At 42.6% G+C, this 24587-nt stretch overlaps 1 protein-coding gene across 3 annotated transcripts; it reads right to left on the bottom strand.

The window, feature by feature from the left end:
* kay (transcription factor kayak) lies at positions 1–24383 on the bottom strand. Of its 3 annotated transcripts, none has more exons than XM_043417481.1 (3): positions 23854–24383; positions 2322–2810; positions 1–1991 (listed from the first exon to the last, which is right to left on the bottom strand). In XM_043417481.1, the coding sequence occupies exons 1-3, from the start codon at positions 23983–23985 to the stop codon at positions 1422–1424; spliced, it is 1191 nt and encodes a 396-aa protein (XP_043273416.1). In that variant the 5' UTR covers positions 23986–24383; the 3' UTR covers positions 1–1421. The 3 variants fall into 3 exon arrangements, with proteins under 3 accessions (XP_043273416.1, XP_043273415.1, XP_043273417.1); XM_043417480.1 differs by lacking the exon at positions 23854–24383 and adding an exon at positions 19817–20484; XM_043417482.1 differs by lacking the exon at positions 23854–24383 and adding an exon at positions 7546–8197.
* Positions 24384–24587: the final 204 nt, after the last annotated feature.

The raw sequence follows: 24587 nt of genomic DNA on the forward strand, positions 1-24587 counted from the left end.
TTGCTTGGTCTAAACAAAATAGTATATTGCATCAACGGTGTATTACAATCTTATCACTATACGATCGTCAATGAATCACGCATTAGTTTTCTGCGTGTCGTAATAAGAAGATTCATGGGATTGTTCGTAGATAGATCGACGAAAAAGCGGGTTCAATCAACGAACGCACCTGATGAATAGCTTCGTGTATAAATATATTATAGTAAATATATTAATATTGCTCAAATTCATGCAAAATTGTCGTAATCTATAAAATATATATATTTATGTATATATATATTATATGTATGGAGGGATTAGACGTTACACAATATTGTTTGACGAGTTTGCGATTGGTGTTTACGAGCGTGGTTTCGCTAACTTTGCGCACTCGCCTTATTTCTTATGTCTTTCCGCAATCGGGCGTAAAACAATTGGAGCTTGTTCTATTTGATTCGAAGCTTGTACAATCGTCTCGAATGATCTAGGCAATTTTCAATATTAACTGATTCATCGTATTATGAAGAATTTTTTGAGCTAAGTTGTTGATTTCAGCAGTAATATTTTCAATTTTTATTAACTACCACGCCGCGAGTCGACGCGAACGATTTTCTTCTCTTTCGTTCAGCTATAATAACCTAGTTTCGAATTATCATTTCGAATCACATCTCGACGTATGAGAATACTGAAGTTGGCGTGGCAGTGATAAAAAAAAATCAATTACCGCAGTTGTTTGCTGCATTTTTTTTTTTCTCAAAAAACATTTATTTCGCAATGATTATGCAAATTGTAAAACGAATAATTCTTCTTTGCTTTTGCATGACGCAGTAGTTTAGATGAAAAAAAATTCGGATATCCGTAACGTAACAATTATGTGGCGATGAATATTTCTTACAAGAATCAAAGGAAGGGGCGGGGAGGAGATCAATGCCACGGTATGTGTCCGCGCTTTCATTGACTTTACGATCTACACTGGATCGCGATAATTTCGTGAAAATACGAGGAAAAAATACTACTATACAGTTCAACAGGAGAGTAACGCGTGTGATTTTAGTTTCCTCATTTTTCATTGCTGCTCTCGAACGTTCGATACAAAAAATACATATATGGCAACGTGTGATGTGTCAGAACGCAGGAGTAAACTTCAGGCGGGGCTTTTCTCCGGGCGTCGTGAGTTTTTATTTTCATTCTTCTATTTCATTTGCTCCGTCCTCCTCCGTCGCTCGCTTATCATTTCTCTTTCTGAATCTCTTTCGTTCTTCACAAGTTCATAAGTCGTATGAATATGGATGTTTGAGTTAGAAAAGAATTTCACGAGCATAGAATCGACGAGTTGGGTGATCGTTGAGTCGTGGAGGATAAGTGAGAGAGAGAGAGATCTCGCACGAAACTCATTCGGTTTCGTCGTCGTCGTTCGACCTATACTCGAGATCATCCTGGCGTCACAAGCTCACGAGTTTCGGTGGATTTGCATCGGGCGAGCTGAGATCAACGGCGGACAAATTGTTTCTTTGCTGGCTCGAGCACGAGGGTATCAAGGGTGTGGAGACCGGTGTCAAACCGGTGCCACCTTCCATCAAGGAATCAAAATTGAAGGGTATACCGCTGGATGGTGTGGTGATCGGTACGCCAGCGACTTCCGAAGCGGTTTTCATGAAGGTCGGTGTCTCGAGAGTCTTGAATTGCAAAGAATTAGGTCGTTCCTTGGGCTCGTTGAATATCGCCAATGAATTTGGACGGTTGTTGTTGTCGAAACCGACGGGTAAAGAGTTCGGTCGATTTGGTCGCGACGAGCTCGACAAGTTTTCTCTCTTCGCTGGCTCCACAAAATTGTCCTCCGTTATCGCAATGTTTTTTATTATCACGGGCTTCACGTCGGGCGGCGATGACGAACGAACTCTGCACACCGCCCGGTGCGCTTCCAGTATATATTCCAGTTCGTCCTTAGCTTGCTGCAGCTGGTGAATCTCGTCTTGCAAATTCTGTTTTTTCTGTTCCAAACCCTCGGTTTCCTTAAAAAAACAACACAAAACGAACAAAATTTAGTTAATTTTTCTCCTGTTTTACGATTGAAACAGGCGCAAGTGAAAAATTATTCTAACACAAAAGAACAAATTTATACCGCAGAAGATACACATTCATATCTTGAAAACACCAAAAACAAAATTTTTTCCCGCAATTTCATTCATAATGACATTCAATTGGTTGGAAATCTAATGAACATTCAGTAGAAGAAATTTAAGGCAATTGAAAAGAAGAAAAAGGAATTCGCCCTCGAGCACCGCAATTTCGAATCTCCATTTGAAGCCACTGTGAAATAAGTGTGATCACCGGAAACTCACTTCTAGCAGAGAATTGGTGTGATCCATGCGTCGTTTGCGGCACCTGGCAGCTGCCATTTTATTTCTTTCGCGGCGAATCTGTCGCCTCTCTTCTTCCTCGGGTGACATGCCGATTGTTCTGGTGGGTCTTCGGCCGCCCATGTTGCGCCTGGTTTGATGTTGCTGTTGGTGTTGTTGTTCCTGATGATCGTGGTGGTCCTCAAGATCGTGGAGATCGTGATGATGATGGTGATTATGATCGTGTTGGAGCGGTGAGTGTTGACTTTCGAGAATAATGCTGTTGTGATGACTTTGAAGATTTTGGGTTTGCGCGGGTGTTGGCTGCGATGGTTCGACGAGAGGCGGTACGAAGCCAGCCTCCCGGCTGTGCGAGGCCGGTTCGCTCGTCAATTCGAGAAAAGTCTGCTCGATACTACGAAGGGTCGTTGGAGTCAGCGTCGGGGTCGTCCTCGTCGGCACGCCACTGTGCAGTCCGTCCAGAGACACCAGCTGTAAAAAAAAATGATAAAAATATGTTAATAAAAATAAAAAAGAAAGAAAATTATCAAATTTTCACTCAAATGACGGAACTCGATAAATATCCTGAAAATGCTTTATTTCGTTAAAAGTAAAACGTCCAAAGTTGGGGAAATAAAAAAAAAAAACACACTGAAGAGGTGAAAGTACGGAGAGAAGGAATGTTGGAAAATGGTACTAAAAAATAAATAATAAAGTACAATGAAAGGAGAGAGCGAATGATGCGCGGTCGGACTAATTTTGGCCGTGATGTATACATGTGTGCAAGCAAAGTGGGGAGGGTCACGAGGATTCGAGGAGAATGAGAGGAAAATAGTGTCGACACAAAACGTAACTGTGGCCTTGTCCACCTTCGCATTTTAATCGCTCACCGTTCTCAGTAGTAAATCTCCCACGATGTTGAAGAAAAAATAAAACATAAACGGCTACATATCATTGAACCACGGGACGCGATAAGTTATCGTGCAAAAGAGAGGCGCGCACGTTTCTGATGTCGAAAATGAGCGCGCCCGTGGAATGCTTTTCCAGCTACTACTCAATCATCCCCATCATCGATAAATATAAATCATTTGCACGAGGAATGCTTTCGAAAGCGATTTTTTTGAGACCTCAACTCCGCATGCGTCAACAACTTTCAAATGTATTCGAATTTAAAAATCAAACTGCTGAAACCCGTTTTTTATGAGAAATCAAAAATTTGCTAATAGAGTTGTGAGATGGTTCGAAAAAAGATCAAAGAAACACGAGGACATTTAATTTCCTGCGTTGTTCTGATGAAACAAAAACAACGATGAAACTAATAAATTCGACTCTCCGCAGAACACGGAGAATAAAAAGAAGCGAAATTCAATTCATCTGCTTCGAGTTCGAAAGGATTTTCACGTTCCCTCTATTTTTTCCTCTCATTCAATAAATAATATTAGAAACAATGTATAAGAACCACAGTCAGGGCTCCGGGGATCGGTGGGCCAAAACCCAAAACTGGAGTAGCGTCAATAATCGCTGCGTGGATGGGTCATCGCTAAAGTTACTTCTCGTCTGGTTACCTTTTTCCTCGAAGAACGAGAGAGACGGTAAATTTATAATTGGCCGAACCATCTCAACGCGTTCCACCCACTCCTTTACAAAATTCTATCCCAGTTCTTCGTCTAAGCTTCAACAACCGTTCACCCAACAATCTTCGTGCATTTTTAAACGTATATTGACAAAACAAAAAATTATTCACCAATCTTGGAATGATCGATTTCGAACGAAATTTAAGGTAGTTCATGCGCGAAACGATTTTCTTAAGAAAGTCTTGAAATTCACAGAGTTTAAATCGGTAATCGACCGACACCCGTTCCAATTTTTGAAGAGTTCCTCTCATTGGTTATTCAGATAAACGTGCTTAAATCCGAGGGAAAATACACAGGGTTATGCACAAAAAATCGTTTACGAGTGAACCATATAACGAATGAACGCTTCTTACGAAGTTTATGAAAAAGTACACAATAACAACAATGAAGCATATAACGAAGGTTTGGGAAAAAATTCGAGACGATTGTCTGACTAGTAATAATTACGTTAAATATTAAACGAAATTGGTAATGAGTGTTTTGTTTCTTCTTGGCTTGGTCCATTGTCATAGTCTTCTGTCTTTTTATTAATACTTTTTTCTTGACCCATTTCCCTTTGCGTTCGTGATGCGATTTTTTACATAAAAAAACTACAGTATTTTCGCCAGGGACAAATCAGTGGTGGATCCCTGATCGATGAATGGCTCGTAATTTAATTCGGCAATAGATAAGTTGAAAAAATTATTTACAATTTCGAATGAATAACTCTGACATTAATTCAAAGTGATAATATCTTTAATTGGGAAGTAAAAATCGATGCAATTTAGACACCCGTGAAATACGATCCTTCGGGATGATCTACCTTAAAATTCAGTATGCGCTTAATAAAAACATAAAAATACCCAAAAATCAATAAATTTTTAGTACGATCTTGAATTTTTGTAGTTACTCGATATCATTTCCGGACAACAAAATAGAATTTCGAAATAAAAATTTAACGCATTTCACGAAAAATTTCAATTTCGCTCCCATTTTTCTAGCCGGCTCGAGTCTCCCGAACGCCCCCCCAATTTTTTCAACGTTTTTTCAAACTTGTACACAAGTATCTGTCCGAAAGCCCACGAAGACCGTGATTTAGTCGAACCTTAAGGGACTTGTAGGAAAAATACGTTTTACAAATGTGCTGTTGGGAGCGGGTGAACTAGAAGTGAACAAGAAGAAGTATAATCGTGAGGAGTCAGAGGACAGTGAACGACGAGGACCGAGCGAGCATAAGATAAGCGATATATTCAGAAGCTTTCACTCGAGCCTTAACCTCGTGAAGAGTCGAGATACATAGGTGGTCCTTCCGAGAATTACGTTGGTCGTCATACGATTCGGGGTAAGAAGAGAAGGACCGAAAAAAATTGAGAGAGAAAAAGAATAATAATAAACGAGTCTACTTGAGTCGAAATCGATACGTAAAAAAATACCGAGAAATGTTTGTGTCATTTGACATTTTGTGCGTATCGAGATAAACGAGTACACGGAAGAGGAATAAAAATGTTGAATAATCCAGAAATTGGTTTTTTTTTTTTTTTTTTTTTTTTTTTTTTTTTTTTCAAATACGTCGATGGGTTAATAAAAACGTCGGTCGAAGCGTCACATAAATCGGGGATTCGAAATTTTTTTTCTTGAAAAATATCGCAATTCCAGGAATTCGTGGAGTCGAGCGCGTCGATAAATCGTGTTGTTAATGGATTCGTCGAATATTGCTGCAATCCCGAGCACATTTTCTCGTTTCACCGATCTTTTTACTTTTTTTTTTTTTTTTTTTTTTTTTAATCACGGTTGACATGAAAACGCGAATAAACTCAGTGTGTCTAGGGAGGTTTAAAACTGCGGAAAAAACGAACCAGAAAGACTGAAAGAAAATGAAAAAAATTAAAAACTTTCGAATGCTGATCTTCGAACTTCGAACGAAAAACAGCGCTCGGACATTGTTAGCGGAGCTCTCGATGCTTTCGGTGCTTGGGCATGCGCTGTGTCGCCACCGTACGATCCGAAGGGCGTATTAACTCGTAACGAGAGATTCGAGAGCAAAACAACAACAACGCGACAGCCGGTGGAGCGAGAGTGAGCCGTTGCGAAGCCCCTTTTCCGGGCGAGTTTTGTTCGCACGAGAAAAAGGAAAGGAAAAAATCTCGATAAGCTGGCATCGATTCGCGTCATGGTGAATCTTCCGTCGAGTGCGATAACAATTCAAAGTGTTTGAAATAGTGGGGGGAAAAAGGGCCGCAAGCGTGCCAGGAAATTCGCGATGCATCAGTACAAAATTTTGATGCTTGATTGAGAACGTTTTTCGAAAGGAATTTAAGGAGGGTGGATCGCGACGATACAATGTTGCATGTTAAAAATATTAAGAATTTCAAAATGATAAGAATTTCATAAAATTTGGTAAATGTATTCTTTAAAAACATATAAGACGATCTAAATTTCTTTAGATTTTTCTACCACATAGCTCTCGAGTAATTGAACACTAAAGTTCACGTGTATAAGCATAGAGTTTACATATATACAGTTATACACCTCGTGCATAAGAACTTCGATTTAAGGAGGGTGGCTACCGACGATACAATGTTGCCATGCTAAACCATGTTAAATACATTAAAAATTTCAAAATGATAAGAATTTAATAAAATTTGGTGAACATATTCTTTAGGGCCAAATTTGGCAATACAAATTTTTTAAGATTTTTCTTCTGTACAGTTATCGAGTAATTGATCACTAAAGTTCAAGTGTATAAGCACAGCGTTTCCATATATATAGATATACATTTCGGGCATAAGAAATCTGCTTTAATGCGTAATTACTCGATAACTAAGCAGAAGAAAATTTTGAAAAAAATGGTGTCTTCGCACTTGACGTTGAAGAACATTGTCACCAAATTTGATCAATTTCTTATCATTTTGACGAGTGTAGCCACCCTCCTTAACGCTCAATTATGCGATAACCATGTGGTAAAAAAATTTGAAAAAAATTGTATTTGTACACAAGATGCCAAAGAATGTTATCACCAAATTTTATCAAATTTTGATTATTTTGATTTCGTGATCCACCCTCCTTAATAGAAAAATGACACGTTCGACACTCTGTAGACTCGAATCGCATAAAATGAGGGAACAATGCCGGAAAAAGTGAATTGAGCATGAGACTAAGAAATTTCATCAATTTTCTTGTTGTTTGACCCAAATCCTTGTTTCCTTCGAAGAGGAGCCCTCGTGCCAAACAAATTGCGTAATTCCTTCGGAAATTTCTCGACGAGCGGTCAAGTTTGAATGGGACTTGATAGAATACTTTAGACCACCGATAATTCGAGGTTCAAAAAGTCTTCCTCGGAGGAATTCACGGAGGAAAAAAAAAACGGGGCAAGTCCGAGGAAGCAGCTCGTTGAAAACTGCGTCGTTGGAATTCAACCAAAAATGAACGTGCTCGCGAAATTGCCTAATTTTTCCAAATCATTCGCAGTGCTCGTTGGATTAAACCAGAAAGCCTTATAAAAGCGAGGCTAATTGAATTTTCGCGAGGAAAAAACAACTCAAAAAGAGAGAATTTCAAATTTGAAAATATCCTCGGATCATTTCAAACGCTGCAAAAGCTTCGCAGACATTTACCTGCTGATAGAGCAGCTCCTGGGCAAGAATATTGGCGATATCAACGGGATCCATGGCGATGGTCATCGCTCAATACGTTTCTCCTCTCTATTAACGTTTTTCCTCAAAATGATGGTTTATTCGTAAAACAGTTAAATAAATCACCTACGAATTGGCGTTCATAGAATGAGAAAATGACTGAATGAATATTCGGTGGGATGAGTGGTCGTTCGAGGGCCCAAATCGAGGGTGTGAATTTCGTCGTAGTGTCGTCGATGTTTTCTTTCTCTTCCTGTTTGATCGTTCACGAAGAAAATCGTCGCAGCGAATAATTCGTGATGACAGAAGGCGATTGGTTGCGAAAACAAAATCGAGTCGATCGTTCGTTCGTCAAAAGAGGTTTTCGAGAGTCGTTACAACGCCCTTTTATTATTATTATTATTATTATAAAAACAATAATAATCGTTGTTTTCCGTATTTCTTCGTATTGAAAAGTCGTTTGCCGTGGAAAGACTCGTGTCGTTGGCTCGCGAGCTCGATCAAAGTCGGCGAAAAGTAAAATAATAATGAAAAATAAATTCTCTCTCGATTGCCTCTTCCCGTGTGACTCGCGGCGCTTCCCGGGGGCAAGTCGCGCGCGCTGCGTCGTCCACCGACGCCTCTCTCATACTGTCGGACGTCCCGGTGCCGTCTCGCCGCACCGACGAATTAAATATAAAGTGTATAAAACGAGCGCGTTTGTACGCGCGAGAGCGAGATAAAAAGAGGGAGCGCGCGCGTTTTATACAGCGCAAAACGTCTCTCTGTGGCCGTGCCACTGGCATCGCGGATCCCAAAAATAGATGCGAATTTCGAGCGAGTACTCCTCTCTCTCTCTCTCTCTCTCTCTCTCTCTCTGGGGTGCTTCGAGGCTCGTGGCCACTTGCTTTGCTCCCTTCCCCCATTTCCCCCTCCCCCTCTCTTCAGCTCATTCCGATTTTCTTATTATCTTTGGGGTTGAAAATTTCCGACGCCGAAAAAAACGGTAATTCCCGTTCGCTTTTTTTCCACGTCCTTCGAAACTGGAACGTTGAGGTTTTTTTTTATTGTTGAGACGAATCTTGGCTAATTTCAGAATGGAAAAAATCGCATGGTCGAATAATGAGGAAGGCTTTTGCAGGCTCGAAAAGTCGCGAGTGATCCGGGCGAAAAAATTCGACGCGCTGAAAATACGCTCGAACTCGAAGCCTTGGAACCCGTGCGGTCCAAAGTCCATTATTCACGTTCCGAAAGAATTTTCTACGTGTTTTTGCCAGTCGGTATAAATCGTATAAATCGAAAAGGTAAATTACAAGATGTCCGCCTAACTTAATTAGACGCTCGCTCGTGTTTCTAAGTTTAACGCACCTGTGGAGCCACTCTCGCGGGAGCCTCCGATGAGAGCAACGAGCGCGCATTTTTTGGCGCTCGCCGGTGCGCGGGCCACCGGCCAAAACGAGACTTTTCATCGCTCGAAAGTCACTCTAACGACGCGTATGGATATTTATCATCGACTTCGAGCCCTTCGGATCATCCGCAACGTTCGGTACTCGATAATAAAACTCGGGAGTGCAACGATCGGGGAAAAAAATCATGGCGAATTTAAAAAGTAGAAACGGTCATTGCGCTCGTCGCAGACTTCGCGTTCGCGCGTGACATTCGACGACTTTTTCATTTCTTTTGGCGTTGCGTCAATGTCAGCGATCGATATCGATCTCCGAAAGGCAATTAATCTTTTCCGACAAACGGCATTCCGGAGACGAACGGGAGAAAAAAAATTTATGGCATCGATGGCAATAAACGCGAAACTCTCCATCAACTCGGTTTTAGTGTTAAAAAATAATCCCCGTTATTGATTAATAATAACGAACGAGGCTGAGGTTTGCAACGTTCGAGTCCAACGAAACGGAGGAAAAAACATTTACAATTCGCCTATTTTTAACTTCGCCAAGTATCGACGCGGTTTGAAAAACCACGAATTGAAAATTCGACAGGGAACGAAATTAGAGAATGCTGGAATCAGGGCAGGCTTTTTTGACATCGTTTCGTTGGACTCCGACGTTGCAAACCTCAGCGTCATTAAGGAGTTTCGGTACAGAAGTCTAAATATTAATTGATCAAATTTGGTGATAATGTTCTTCAACGTCAAGTGCGAAAACACAAATTTTTTCAAAATTTTCTTCTACCTAGTTATCGAGTAATAATGCATTAAAGCAGATTTCTTATGCCCGGAATGTAACTTATAAATATATGGAAACGCTATGCTTATACACGTGAACTTTAGTGATCAATTACTCGATAATTGTGTAGAAAAAAAATCTTAAAAAATTTGTATTGTCAAATTTGGGACTAAATAATATGTTAACCAAATTTTATAAAATTCTCAACTTTTTGAAATTTTTTATGTTTTTAGCATGGTTTAGCATGGGAACATTGTATCGGCTGTACCGAAACTCCTTAATACGTGCGATAAACTTCGTTTGTTAACTCATTCCTTCGTCGAATTATTCATAGAAATGAAATCATCGAGTGGATAATCGATGAAATGGAGAAAAAATCTAGAAGATGTGAAAAAGTTCGAGAAAATGGAAAAGAAAATAACGAAAAGTTGGAGCATCGGATCGAGTGTAAAAACACGAGGATTGGGGATCCGAGATAGAAGAGGATGTGGCGACTCGTATATTATCGTACGAAAAAGCGTTGTCGCCGTCGTCGCCGCGTCGGTATCCGGCCGTTGTTTCTCTCTTCCCCGTCGCTCTTTTGTTCCTGGTGAAATCACGAGGCCCAACTGAGCGTCGAGGCCATATCAATTTTTATTTATCTTTTTTTTTTTTTTTTTTTTATCATTTCCCCACCAATGTATTTCATCGATTGCAAGAGGAATAAGCGAAAAGTGTGTAAATAAGAAAGTACAATTGAGACGTTTCTCTTTTTTTATCGAGCAGAACGAAAAACAGTCGATAACGATGTTCAACGGAATTTTACGTTCGAGCCCAGAGAACCCACGCTTCGAACACAAAAATATTACGAAAGTGTGATTTTCGGTGTTGTCGTCCGCGGACCGTCGAAAAGAGTCGAAATTTTTTACGCCTCAGCGGCCCTGGAGGAGACGAACAAAGAACGTTATCGCTTCTCAAATAGTTCCAAGTTGCGGGAGAAACCGAGTAAAGGGAGTGAAGTTGCGGGGAGGAAGAATTGCGGCCTGGGAAGGGGAAGGAGTAAGAGCGAAGGCGCCGGAGCGAAAGAGCCGATGACCCCCCACCCAGCCCTCGATATATCTGTACCGAGCAAAACATAAATATAAAAGCATGTATAAATGTACAGCACTGGAGAAGCGGGGACATAAAAACGGTTGCTAACTAAAATTTGGCAATAAAGAAAATGTACGAGTTTGTCATCTCCCTACGAACGCACTATATAAAAAATACGCGTCCGATTGCAGCGCGGCGAAGGGACAGCAGCATAAAATGTCAATCTATTTTAAAAAAATCGTAAATAACGAGAAAAATAAATTGGAAGAAACGAAGCAATAGGGAATCGTGAAAAATGCTGTTGGCGCGAGGATTTTTCCGTTCGCCGGTGGCACCACCTCGCGATCATTTTTCTAATCGGCTGCTACGCGGCAAAAAATTTACTGCACATTGCGCAAACTGGACGATTCGTTTTAACGCAACTCCGGAGTCTCCACAGGTTTACTTAATGCCGTACAGGAGCAAAAAACACGAGGAAAGAAGGCACTCGCGAATGGTCAAGTTTTCGAAAAAATTCGAAAGATTTTTCCAGGATATTATCGTCAGCGCCATATTTATCGTCAGGAACGGCACGTCTTGAAAAGCTCGTTAACTATTGCATCACCGTTTCCCCGAATCCTCGACATTGAGTTTGCCGATTGTTTAAAAAAAAATCGCAATATTCTCGAGCTTCCAACGGGGCTTTGGGCTCGGAAAAAAATTCACTGGCTCCTGCGGCCATCCGACTCGAAAGGATCGATCAAAAGAACGGTCGAATCGGCGATTCGTTCCGCCGAAAAAGATAGCGACGATGAAAAAATTCAGAAAATCGTGACAACAACGGAGAGGCTGATATTAAGAGAAACAGACGGAGGGGGAAGGAGCGAGACAAAAAGACAGACAGATCGCTGGATAATGAACGAAGACATACACATACGTTGTTGTCGAACACGGGCAAAGCGGCAGGGGCAGAGGAGGGGGCGGTGACGCACGTGGCGGTATTGCCTCGGGCATAAAAATTAAAAAAAGAAGGCTATGTACATAGACGTAAAGACGTATATCCAAATAATCTAGTACCAGGAGATAAAACGAGGAGGGAAGAGGCGCGTGAGCAACGAAACGGTGCTCGAGACTTCGAAGGCGTATTTATCTCGATTCATAATCTAATCGCACTGTAAATCCACGCAACGAAACTAGGTTTCGCGTTGATTATTGAGATCGAGTTAAACTTCGATGGTGTCGGAGCTTACCTCGAGTTCGACGAGGAGAGGAAAAAAGTGGAAGACAAATTTGGAGGTTATGTGGTGACAGAAAAGCGCTTCGGTTGTAACGGTTGATGACGCCGATTTTCTTTTTATTGCAGGAGTCCGGATAAAGATCCTTCTTTTGTACCACTTGAGAGGCGCCTGCTCGACTACGTAACACGCAGCTTCACACACGCACAATCGGCGGAACTAGCACGAGCCGTAAAATCGAATATAATAAACGGATGGAGAGTGTGCTTTTTCGTTATCGAGGAAAAGAGCGTTGCTCGCGGGGGAAAAAACGTCAAAAGTATCGATAAGTGGAAAAAAAATGACGCACGTGCGCCCTCAACGCTGGTCGCACTGACACTGACAGCAGAACGGGCGCGCGCGCGCCACCCGCCGCTCTTCTGTCATTGGAAATCGCGATGCTGGCCTCTGCCGTGCGCGCCACAGCGTGTCACGACGGTGGTGCTCGGTGTTTTCGATAGCAGTGGGGGGAGGGGGGGGGGGGGGGAATCGGCGAGGCGCGCTATCGGTCGAGGCGTGCGCTCGCCCCGCCCCCTTGAGCGTTCGGGCTCCGAGATCGGTGTGTGTGTGTACGTATTTACAAAAGAAACACAAAAAAAGGAAGTAAAGGAAAAAGTGAAAAGCGAAAAAAAGACGATAGCGCGCGTGAGCCATGCTTCGGGGAATTCCCGTGACATTGCCGAGCTTGTTTTCGTTCGGTTGCTCGAGCGTAAAACGCGCGAGAGAGGACGGAGAGAAGGAGCGGCAAGGTTTGGAGCATCGTTCTATTTTCCCGCCTCCGAGTTATCGAAATTTCAAGCATTTCCGCTCTTTCGGCGTAGTGTTAGCCTTCAAACCGACAAATTACCATGAACTCGTTCCTCGCGTGTTCCGCCACCGCGGCACGACTCGATTCAACGAGAATAACAATCCGCAAACTTAACGATTCCGAGAAACTGATCCGCGCTGCCGTGTCGTCGCTAAGTGAGCTGTGCGGACAGTCGGTAATGCTGTGGTAATTGACGAGTATAGGGTACCCGTAAATATCGCCTATAAGCACGGAACGTCAACTGTCAATGTAGGCTCTGCCTGGGGAGGTAAAATATCCGAGAGAAAATCGAAGCGATTTTCTCCCTCACGAACCGCAATCGATAAAAACTTTTACAGTTTAAAAAAGATAAGAAAAACGATTCCAGTGAAAAAAAAAAAACAAACGTTCGTTCGTTTTCAACATTCGACCGAGTCCTCGAGACCTCAAGGACGCAGTGCATTGCCAGACCATTTATCACCGATCTAATGATTTTTAAACAAAAAAAACGACTGTCGCGACGTATAGTCTCCATAGAAATGAGAAAAAAACAAAGGAAAAGAAAGAAAAGTCGAAACAATCGGTCTCGTTCCGGGAATTCCGGGGCTCTTTGTCACCGTATGAAACAAGTCGTCCTTCGAGGTTAATTTTTCGATATACGAAATTTGGCAAGACACACGGGAATTATTTTCTTTCACCGGACTTTTGGAACTTTCGTAATGGTTTAATTTTGTTTTTCATTCCACACTGTAAGCTCCGAGGTCTACTTCGTTGGTGGAAATTAGAGTGAGAAAAAGTGTTGAAATGAATTTCGTTGACGGGTGCGCGACTGTTCTCTCGGTGAATTTGCTTCTTTGTTGTCGCCCGTAATGAAAAAAAGTGTGAAACGGCAGAGTTTCAGGGGCTCGAGACGAGGCTGGGAGCGAGAGTGAGATTTGTGGAATGAAGCGAAGGAAAAAATGTCGAAATATATGTCGAGCAGGCTCGAACGGGCGAAAGCGCGCAAGTGCCAGTTCCGAACGCGCACGCTCTCGCCTCCGCTTCCAGCCGTTACGTTTTTCTCCCACTTTTTTATCTTTTTTTCCGCGAGATGGCGCGGGGCGCGCGCGCGCGCCTGTCGAGCAGAGCCACACGGGTCTCCCGGGAATTCCTGAGTACTGACGCAACAGCGGAGGCATTTCCGACCGCCGGTCCGTTGCACTTGGACGAACAACGGGCCGCGATCCTTCCGATTTTTCCCCTTCAAGCCCCTCACTCGAATATTCATACATTTCGAGACCACGGCGAGCGAGTATTCTCGGTGCATTTCTCATACTATTTTCCTTCCATTATTTCAAGTCTGCCTCACGCTCGACGGACTCTCCATTATCATATCAATAGAATTTCTTTGAAAAGGTGAGAATTGATAAATAATACTGTCCCGGTGTGCGCGAGCCGCGCTGCCCGCGTCGTGTCGTCATTCCCCATTTAAAAAGCCGAATATTCCATCAGTTTTTTAATGCTTCTTTTATTAGACTCTGTTTTCGAGACACGAATAACTTTGACGAATATACAAAGCCGTCGAACACAATAGAACTGTCAAAGATTCGTCGGGGCTGTAAGAACGGAGTGTAGTCTTCGGAATAAAAATGAAAAATAAACAAAAATAAAATAGACCTTGTCTCCCTCTTTTTCCCTCACTTTTTCATTCCGCGTATTTATCCGCCGTGCGACTTCCCCGCTCGTAGAGCCGTCGCCGCGCTCTCTCCGGAGAACAATTTTTTTCCGCAGCTGTCTCACGTCCCGGGTTTAGTTATCATTAAATGCGAGACTCGACGACGATTCCTCTCAACGTTAATATATCTATTTTATTAAAAACTGCTATAACGTTATTGATTCGTGAGTATACGCGATGCCTCGTGCCATTGCAAATCGAAGAAGCCGCTTGGAATCCGCCGATTCGGCATCGCCTGATCGCGAGCTCCAAGGTGGTGGCTCGTGGATACCCTTGGTAACGACTCAAGTCATAACTTAAGCTGATCTATCACTTGCGCGAGTGCGAGATAGATAACTGCAAAATGGTTGCACGGTTTATTCGGACACCCTTGATTTTTTGAGATAAATAAAGGTTACACCTTGTTGTTTCGTTCTCTGATAAAATGAGAATAGCGTCTAACTCATATATTTTCTTTCAAATATGAAGCTACTCGGAATAAACCGTGCAACAGGATTTTTACCGACTGAACAAGTGATAGATCACATTAAAGACTAAAGTGCTGAGATGCACTGAAAACCCCGTCACGACGATCGCTTTCGAGCTCTCGTCGCCGTAGCGAGGATTTTTGTACATCAGTTCCGTTTGCTCGCTCTAGCCTCTCGCTCGTCCACGCGGATAACTCCGTAATCCAGCTAGCTCGCGGCGGGGTAGTAAATCCTCGTACAATTATTGTACAGGCTAACCGCACAGAGGACATAAGCCTGGATTTCGTCAATAACGCGAAGTGAGCAACACATTGCCTCTCGCCTAACGGACGTTGTTTTCGAGCCTCACGGCTCAATAGTGTAAAATTTCAAAATGACGCTGAAGTTTCCAACGTTCGAGTCCAACGAAATGATCGAAAAAAGCTCTCCAATAATTCCAGTAATTCTCCTATTTTGTTCCCTGCCAAATTTGCGCGATTCGTAGTTTTTCAAGCTGCACCAACGATTCGTGAAATAAAAAATGGGCGAATTACAAACGTTTTTTTCGTTCATTTCGTTGGACTCCAACGTTGGAAACTTCAGCGTCGTTTCAAATCTTTCCTTCTATCTTTTGTCCGTGTGTGTACCAGGTCGCGCGCCAATTGTGGCGCGGTCCTCTTTGGTGTGAGAACGGAAAAGTAAGTCACTCTCGTTGAAATTCCGACTCTCTGTATTATTTAAATGTGTATAAGAACTCTAAATTAACCACTTTGTCAAAAGTTTTGTTTCACGAATATTGACCCGGCCTTTGTTTTTTCAATAAACCTCGATTTGTTCCAATTCGCGTAAAACCCTAATAAATCACCTTTTGAGCGATCCCGTCATCCTGTTCCGGGGCCCGTACCATGCGCAATCAATTCGATTATTTAACGTTTAAAATCCTACCAGCAGGGATGAAACGCTGTCCACTGAAATCCTCAAATCCCCCAGCAGCAGGGTTCAACGAGAAACGTCAAAAAACTGGGAACCCTCGAGAACCCGTGAATCCCCGAAAAACTTTCCGAATCTCGGAACCGAAATCGATCTTACCCAACGTCACGAGATTCCCACGAGTAATTGGAAAATCGTAACACAATCGGCACACGGAAAATTACGTTTTTGCTCGTAAACCCGACGTTCGTGAATTCCGAGTGACCGGAAGTCCCATACGAGTAAGAACGACAGAGCTCGAACGTTTCCGAGAAGCAACAATGAGTATACGCACCACAAAGCGACGGGGGCAGGTGGCCGGGCAGGGGGAGGCACGCCGCGATGTCGCGGTGTGGCGCAACGAAGGATTTTCATTCACAAATCGTGGCAAGAGTTGTAGCGATGTATACATACAGCAAGAAAACACACGCGCGCGCGCGTGCATATGTACAGTAATAATCCGTTGATACGTGCGGAGGGCAAGCAGAGTGCCGGGGAGCCGGGCATGAGTCACTGCGGCGAGGAGCACGAAACTGAGGTAAGCGCTACGAAAATAAGAGAGCGCGAGATCCTCTCGCGTAGCGTGGTCGGAGCGCACGTTTTTCTCTCTCGTTTGTGAATTAATTGAGTCCCGATGACGCGCGCGATCGCGGAGTTGAACTTTCTATGATGATAAAGCCTCGTTTTATCATCGAGTATTGCGACACTCCAGTTTTTTTCTTCGATTTATTGAATCTCGATAGAAAATTCCAGGCTTCAATGTCATCGCGCGTTTTCCGGCTTGTGGCGAGTACACTCTTTTGATCAATCGTTTCCCCGAATCCCAACGATCTCTGTTACTCTGCGCGCTTCTAGATTCAAGGGTTTACTTTATTACGAATATTTGCTCGTTTCGGTAACGTCAGATTGACAGGTTTGAGAATATTTCGGTGGTTATTTCGAGACGAAATAACCACCGCCGCTCAATAACGTAATTTTTCGATTATTCGAGGAGGGATTGAATAAAAGTAGGGAGCATAGCCAACTTCATACTCCAAAATAAATACACTTTTTGGAAGGGTTGCAAAGTCGACTATTTTTACCTTAAAGCATGGACCCTTGTCTGTAAAACTCAAAATTTAATTTTTTACGAGAGATTTAACCGAACAAGTGCTTTTTACGCGCACTGTCAACTTTGAGCACGTTTTGGAACAATGAAAAAAGATTTTTTTGGAAATCCGACTTTGCAGCCTTAAAGTTGGATCAATTCACTGCAAAAAGTGACTAAACCTTTTATTCCGAAAAGCGCATAGTTACCGAGATATTCCGTGTCAAAAATGACCTGGGCTCAAAGTCACCCGATGTGCACGAAATGTCTCTCTGCGAAGGTGTGCACATGCTAAGGGTTAAATATCATGGACGAAGAGAGGTAGAGGAAGGGGAAAAACGAGGAAAAAAAACACAGCCCGAAGATAAGCGAGGTTAATGAAGAACGGAGAAGAGAATAAAAAGATAAATGAAGGTGGGAGGAGAGAAGAGAGAGCGAAGGGTCAAGTACGATTAGGGCTCTTTGCCTTCTGACCCACTGTTTGTTCCGTGCCTGTCCCTTCGCATTCATGCATTTCTTCATTTTCGTTTTACGACCGAGTCCCTCCTCCAATTCCTTCAATGTAATCCCCACTGACAGCTGTTTGTTCGTAAGCAACCAACTGACCCAACCTCCGCCCGAGTAAAACTCACTAATTGAGAGGGTTAACGAACGTCAACTCGTTATTTCCTGTCAGATTTGACCGTTTTCCTTCGTTCGTCACGCCCGATATATCCCGATATGATTATTTAGCCACGACGCAACGGCTCGCAGGAATTCATCGATTCTTCTAGAAATCATTTTTTCTTCAGCCCCTTTCGAAAGAAAATCGATATGTCGCAACTTCACACACGTTTCATAGAACCGAAAAATCGAAAAAAAATCATCATCAATTTTCAGATTTTTAACCGCAATGGTTTGTCCGTGAGAACGGTTCGAAAAACGTTATGACGTCATAAATCGACAGATTCGCGTATATACGTACAAATAAGAGTGCGGCAGGGCTCGCTTTTTTCTTTTAATACTTGGCGTCGAGCCCCTACCGCGTCTCTTGATCTCGTTTTTCCATTGCGTTTCAGGAATTTCGTTTTTTTCTGTTAAGATGACGGATCAGTCGGTAATCACACCTCGAATTTTTGAAATTGAAACTCTTTGACATCGTTCGTCCGATTAAAATAATAAAAATGTCATCGTACGCAGCACGATCGTAAAAATCCGATGACATTTTTATTTTTTCGATCAGACGAACGATGTGGAAAAATTTCCTTTTCAAAATTTGCAGCTATCTTTCTCGCACTCACGGTTGTGATTACCGACTGATCCATCATCTTAATTTTAAGATTATGGATCAGTCGACGACTAACCTCACTTGGAATTTTTGAAATCGAAATTCTTTGACAGAGTTTGATCGATTAAAAAAAGGCTCTGCCAGCCTATGCAGAACGATGGCAAAAATCGACTGACAGAGCCTTTTTTTAATCGGTCAAACTGTGTCAAAGAATTTCGATTTCGAAAATTCCAAGTGAGGTGTTGTTACCGACTGATCGCAAAAAAAAACGACAGTGAAAAATGACAAGTTTTCAGCATCGTGTTTTCGTTTCCTCAATTATTTTTGACATTCTGCGTTCGTAACCAAGAACGAAGGAAAATTTGGACGAGCCGCTTGATACTTAACTTCACATCTTTTCACCTTTTTTCAATTTTACGCGATCGTAGCAGCACAAAATTGCATCGTTAAAAAAAAATGTCATTTCTTGTTTTTTTCACCTCGCGCGTCCCATTTATCTTCTCAGGGCGAGTGTGTCGTACTTCCGTGGAAAGCTAAAGGATGTTTCCAAGGTTGTACAATTTCGTTCAGGGGCGTTCAGAGTATGACACTGAAGTTTGCAACGTTGGAGTCCAACGAAATGATCTAAAAAAAAGCTCTCAAATAATTACAGTAAATCTTCAACATCGTTTCCTGTCGAATTTGAAATTTGTAGTTTTTCAACCTACACCAATGATTCGTGAAATAAATAATTGATGAATTACAAATCTTTTTTTCGTTCATTTCGTTGAACTCTAACGTTGCAAACTTCAGCGTCGTAGGCGCGAGGGGACAAAGCCTGTAAGCGCGTTCGTCTCTGGAATTTTATTTCCGAAGGAATTTCACGAACATTTAACCTAAAAACGACCATGCTCGGCTTCGTATTTTTAATCGAAGACAAAAGTGTATTTCAACGATCGGTTTGTGACGCGATAATCGCGATGAAAATCAGCTTCTGAAAACGACCGTCGAGCTTCGTCGATATTTTTCGCGTGGACATATCGAATACCGTTTTTTTCGTTATCTTACGCAATAGCGGAGATATCACGATGAATTTCTCCGTTAAAAAAAGTTACGAGCAGCACAATATCATTTTTTTCGATATCCAAACACGAGATAAGATACAATCGTTTTTTTCGACAAATGTCCTGGCACCAAAGGCAGGCATGCTTTTTTCTATAGGTACCGAGTGATTAACTGGAAACGCGCTATCGAGTAACGTCAGGAAGTTTGGGGGGGGGGGGCGACTCGCGCCGCCCCCCGTTGGTCTTTAACCTACCCCCGCGTATGAATCTTTCATATCGCCTAACCGCCCGAAAAATAAATCAATTGTAGAGCGGTCGAGCCGAATCGGCATCGACGAAAACGTTATTAAAGAACATGAAAGTCTGAGCTCCGCGCGAACGTCGCGAGAGCTTGGATCAACGCGATATAATGAAAAACGAAAATAATAATCGGTCAGAAAACGGAAATTTCGCTTACCATAGCTTTCTCCTCTTTAGTGAGTTGCCATGGGTCCTGTCCGGCAACTTGGGATGAATACATCGAGAACGGCGAATAAACACTATCGTCCGTCATAATTTGGTAAAAATTCGAGTTGGGCACTAGCTGCGACATTCCACGTAGGCTCAAACGTCTCCGATATTTTATTTCCTCTTATTTCTTCGCGTAAGCTCAAAAGCCTGTGGTTTTTTAAGTGCTCGAATCTCCTTTCAGTTACGTAGGTTCAAAAGCCTACTTTTTCTTCCTTTCAGTTTTTCACGTAAACTCAAACGTCTGTGGTTTTTTTTGTGCTCAAATTATTTCGTGCGTTCGAAGGTTCTGTTTCGGCCCTGACGTAAGGATCAGCAGGAGGCGTTGGCGCGCAATAACACAAAGAACACAGTTCCAAACACGAGACGATCAATTCACACAATTCAGATCCGCAGAACTCCATGATTTTTCATTCTGCGTTTTTTCGTATTAAGCATCGAAGGGTCCGAGATATTTAGCCAAAGCTTTGGAAAACCTGCACTCGTTTGAAGCGAGACGCGAATTAAACGCGATCAATGACCGAGAAATATTTTGTTTTTTTATTATTCACCAAATATACAAAGTGACGAGCGATAATCGGGCACGATACGCGTTAATGCCGAATGCGTGTTGACTGAACGCCTCGTCAACGTGACCACCTTGCTATATACACTCAGTTGGCAAAATCGCCGCGGATCAGTGGTGGCGCGCGCAGGTCTCTCCCCACCTTTCGCTCTGTAGCTCACGGCAAGTGCTCCCCTCCATTTTCCCCGCCCCACCATTCCCTCCCGCGTGGAACACCGAACACGAGAAGCCGTGCACTACTACGACTCTATACGAGCTAAAAAACTGCTTGTACATGGATCGCGCGTACAGTCGTATTCAAACATTACGAAATTCGGAACAATTGCTTGGCACCTGCGCACCAAAATTTCTTGGAATATTTCTTATCGGAATAAAAAAACTATGTTTTCGGAACTGTGCTCCGAAGAGTGGCAGCTTGCTTGGACTAAACGAAATCTACTGACGCGATCATTATTTCCGAAGAAGTCGTCGGTAAACCGCTTTCGTAAATGAGCCGCTGATCCTCGCACCTTCCAAGAATTCCGCGCTTCGAAGCATCGGGAAAATATCATGCTCCCATAAATAATAAACAGAATAGACTTTTGGGAGATCCGATAAACGTGTATCGACGAAATAATCATTCCAAACTCACTTTTTTAAATGTCAAGTATTATTTGTTCGGTTTTAGTTCCGATTGTGAGCGACGAACGTGAAATTTCACATCGACGGTATTCAATGACGTCACAGAGAGTAAATCTCGTTCGGCTGTTCGCAGGATTGTCGAAGGCGACCTTAGCTCGTAAACGGAACGCGGATCGACTCGATTTTGCTTCTCTGACGTCCGTGAAAGAGAGAGAGAGAGAGAGAGAGCCGACTCACACTTTTTCGCAGAATGATTGGGAGCTCGCGGAACGAAATCCCCGTTTCCAAGTACTTGATATATAAAACGCTTAAATAACACGTACAGCCGAGCGACTCGTGCCTTCGTTACGGAAAGGCCTGATTCGACGAATAACGAAATATTTTCTCATATTTTTTATCCATTTCCAGAAACGCCCCGAATCACTATCGGCCAATCGAATTTTTTTCATCTTGCCACCACCGTTTCGTAATATTTTATCCTCATCATAAGAAAATCAAATTCATAGAAATCCCATAAATATTGAACGAGTAAATAAAATAAAAAATCGTTCCGATTTTTATTGAGTCCCCTCCAAATTTCTTAATCGAACGAACAAAAATTTGTTTTTTCCGTTTTATCTTTCGTAGTTTTCATTCAGGCGGAACGAAACCGCGGTCGATGTAGCACTTCGTCAAAACATTTTTGCCGCTGACTCTAATCACTTTTTCGCCAAGACGTTGATCTCGATTTCCGTTATTTCTATTTTTAATGGGAATTCCCTCTGTAAAATGCGTCACGTGGTCCTCTCGTGTTCCATTTCGCGCTCCCCGAATCTTTCCTTTTACCTAAATTTCAATTTCAGGAGTGTCGACTCGTAGAATTTCTTGAGGAAAACAAACATGGACTTTTGAAATTTTAACGTTTTATTCACCCGTATTTCAACTCGATAATAGAATTTTTTTTAATATTTGTGAAATCGGACTCAAAAAACTCCATTATAGAGCTGAAATAGCGATAAACAAGCCCCTCCAATTTAAAAACTCTGTTTTTATTCCTCGCCGCAAAAAAATGTCGAAAAACCCGAAAATTCCGGCTGCCAGACGGGGCGACCGCCTTAAGTGTCGATAAATAAACGTCCCCGCGGAAAATCCATGGAAAAAGTGAGAAAGTTAAAAAAAATTGAATTTTTTTGGCCCTCGAATCTTCGTATTCGAAATGTTGAGGATGGAGCGAAACTTGAAAAAAATCAAGGAGCAAGAACAAAGCGAGATTGATCGCAGTTGAAGGCGTGCTGCTTTTTCCAGCGTTATCAGAAATGCTGATACGATAATTATAACAAATCGTTCTTATCGCGTCTCAATATTGACATTGTGAAGTCATCGCTCCACAATCCTAACGTTTATCTTTTTGCTTCCATCACAAAGAAAGATTCGTGTATAGGGGAGCGATGTATTGACGGGAGCAAATGGTCTCGACATTGTTCCAGGTCAAAACGACGGTGGGATGGGACAACGAAGAATGCCAAAGATTTATTGCCTTGTTTTCGAAACTGAAATAGCACGCTCGAAGGTTTTGAAAAAACAAGGCAGGGTGGGAGGATAGAGCCGAGCGGAATCCCTCGGGACGTTTGTGCCCGGGAGGTTATTGGGAAGGTCATTAACCCTCGCGCGGCCCGACGGAGGAGCTCTTCGACAGAACTTGCTTAATGACGAATTCACGAGCCCTCGTCTCACCGTCGCTGCGGACTTGGGATAATCGAAAAACTTTTTTCGCTGACTCACTTCCTTCCCGTACGAGCAATCTCACGGGACAAATGGTTAATCTCGATAAAAGTCTCATTAGGGGAGCTCGAGGGCTGAACGGCAATTTTTTCGACGACGTTCGACCATAAAATTGTCATTTTCCTGAAAGTTCCTGTTGCGAGTGCTTTTTCACTTAGTCGGAGGAAAATTAGCCCGGTTTTCGTTTACCGGAGAACAATTAACGCGGGATAGAAATATCGTGGCTAGAAATGTGCTGAACACGAAAGAGATCCAGATTTCGAAAGATTAAAAATGCGCATCGATGTAAGCCTGCGGATAAGAAACTTCGTGACATCGCTCGTGCATTTTTTCGATCGTTTTTTTCGGTTAATGTCGGCTTTGAATTACGAAAAACCTTGATTTCAATCTTCTACGCAATAGATGCCATTCGCGTCATTGTAAATGCGTATACGAGACCGTGGCAAGGTCACCAAGCGCCACAAACAACGCTGTGAGCATTTTATATATATGTATAACAACAAATTATATAAATATACATTATTTCTGCACGTACATCGAAATGCGCCTTCGAACAATAGATAGCCGACTTTATTAGACTCGAATTTCCGCCTCGTAACGTAATAGCATTTCAAAATAGCGTGTAAACAACTGAAAATTCGATAAACAATGAGTTGATAGTGAACTGATAAGAGTTAAGAATAATAAGCGCGTGTGCACGCTTGAAAAGCAAAAGAGTTTTGTCATTTTGCTCGTTCGCTGAGATTCTAACCTAAAAGTGCGTGAAACGTTCGTTCGAGGAGCAGCGCCTTCGAACGATACGGGACTGACGACACACAGCATTATATCTATACATTATACATATATATATATGTATTTTGCATCAACTTTCGAGTTCTGGATTGCGTCATCGCTCACTTATGTAGCAATGTAAAAGCTACGTCACCGAGTCGAAAATTCACGAAACTTTCGTGCTCCCGGATTGCATATTTGTGGAGGAGGAGGAGGAGGAGGAGGGGGAGAGAAAAAAGTGCTTGGTTATCAATCATCGGTGTACTTACGTTGGTTGGCAGGGCCGCCGAATTAGCGATATTCGATAGAAAGTCGTGGCTGACGCGAGAGCTCTGAGAAGTCCCGCTGTCGCTGGACACGCTCGAGCTGTCGTACAACACGTCCGACACGTCCAATTTCATGATCAGGCAGTAGATCTTTTTTATTTGATTTTGTTTAGAGTTTAATATCAATAAGTTTTGCCTTGGGGCTTTTATTCAGTCTCTTTCTATGGCGTACACTCTTCACGTTAGCACTATGCAACTTTGGTATTATACGCGGTTTTTTAATCTCTCTTTATAACAAAGTTATAAAACTACGGAGTTTGTTTTATACAGAGAAATAGCCTCGCCGATGCGCGAGTGCATACCGCCTAGTAGCGCGCTACGTACGAATCGTTCTCTCTCTCGAAACTACTCGCGTGAAAAATTGTTACAGTATGCGTGAGCTTTCGAGCGATAGTGTAATCGTGTTCGTGTGTAAATCGCGTATACGATGAGTCATAACGTGGGGGAATACCTCTCTCGTGCTCGGCCACTTCGTACTTCGTACGGGTTCGGCAAAGCAACCGACTGCTCGCTCGTGCGTCGCTGCGATCCTTCGGGTCCTCTCGCGCACGCGAGCGCCGTCCGACTTATCCCGATGCTCATTCGCTGTCTCGTCCAGCCCTCTGCCAATAGCGACCGTCGTTCAATCGTCTCTCGCGCTCGCGAGCAGTAACGTATCCACGCGTTTAACCAACTGG

The sequence above is a fragment of the Venturia canescens genome, chromosome 4, assembly GCF_019457755.1.
Source record: "Venturia canescens isolate UGA chromosome 4, ASM1945775v1, whole genome shotgun sequence".
Classification (NCBI taxonomy): domain Eukaryota; kingdom Metazoa; phylum Arthropoda; class Insecta; order Hymenoptera; family Ichneumonidae; genus Venturia; species Venturia canescens.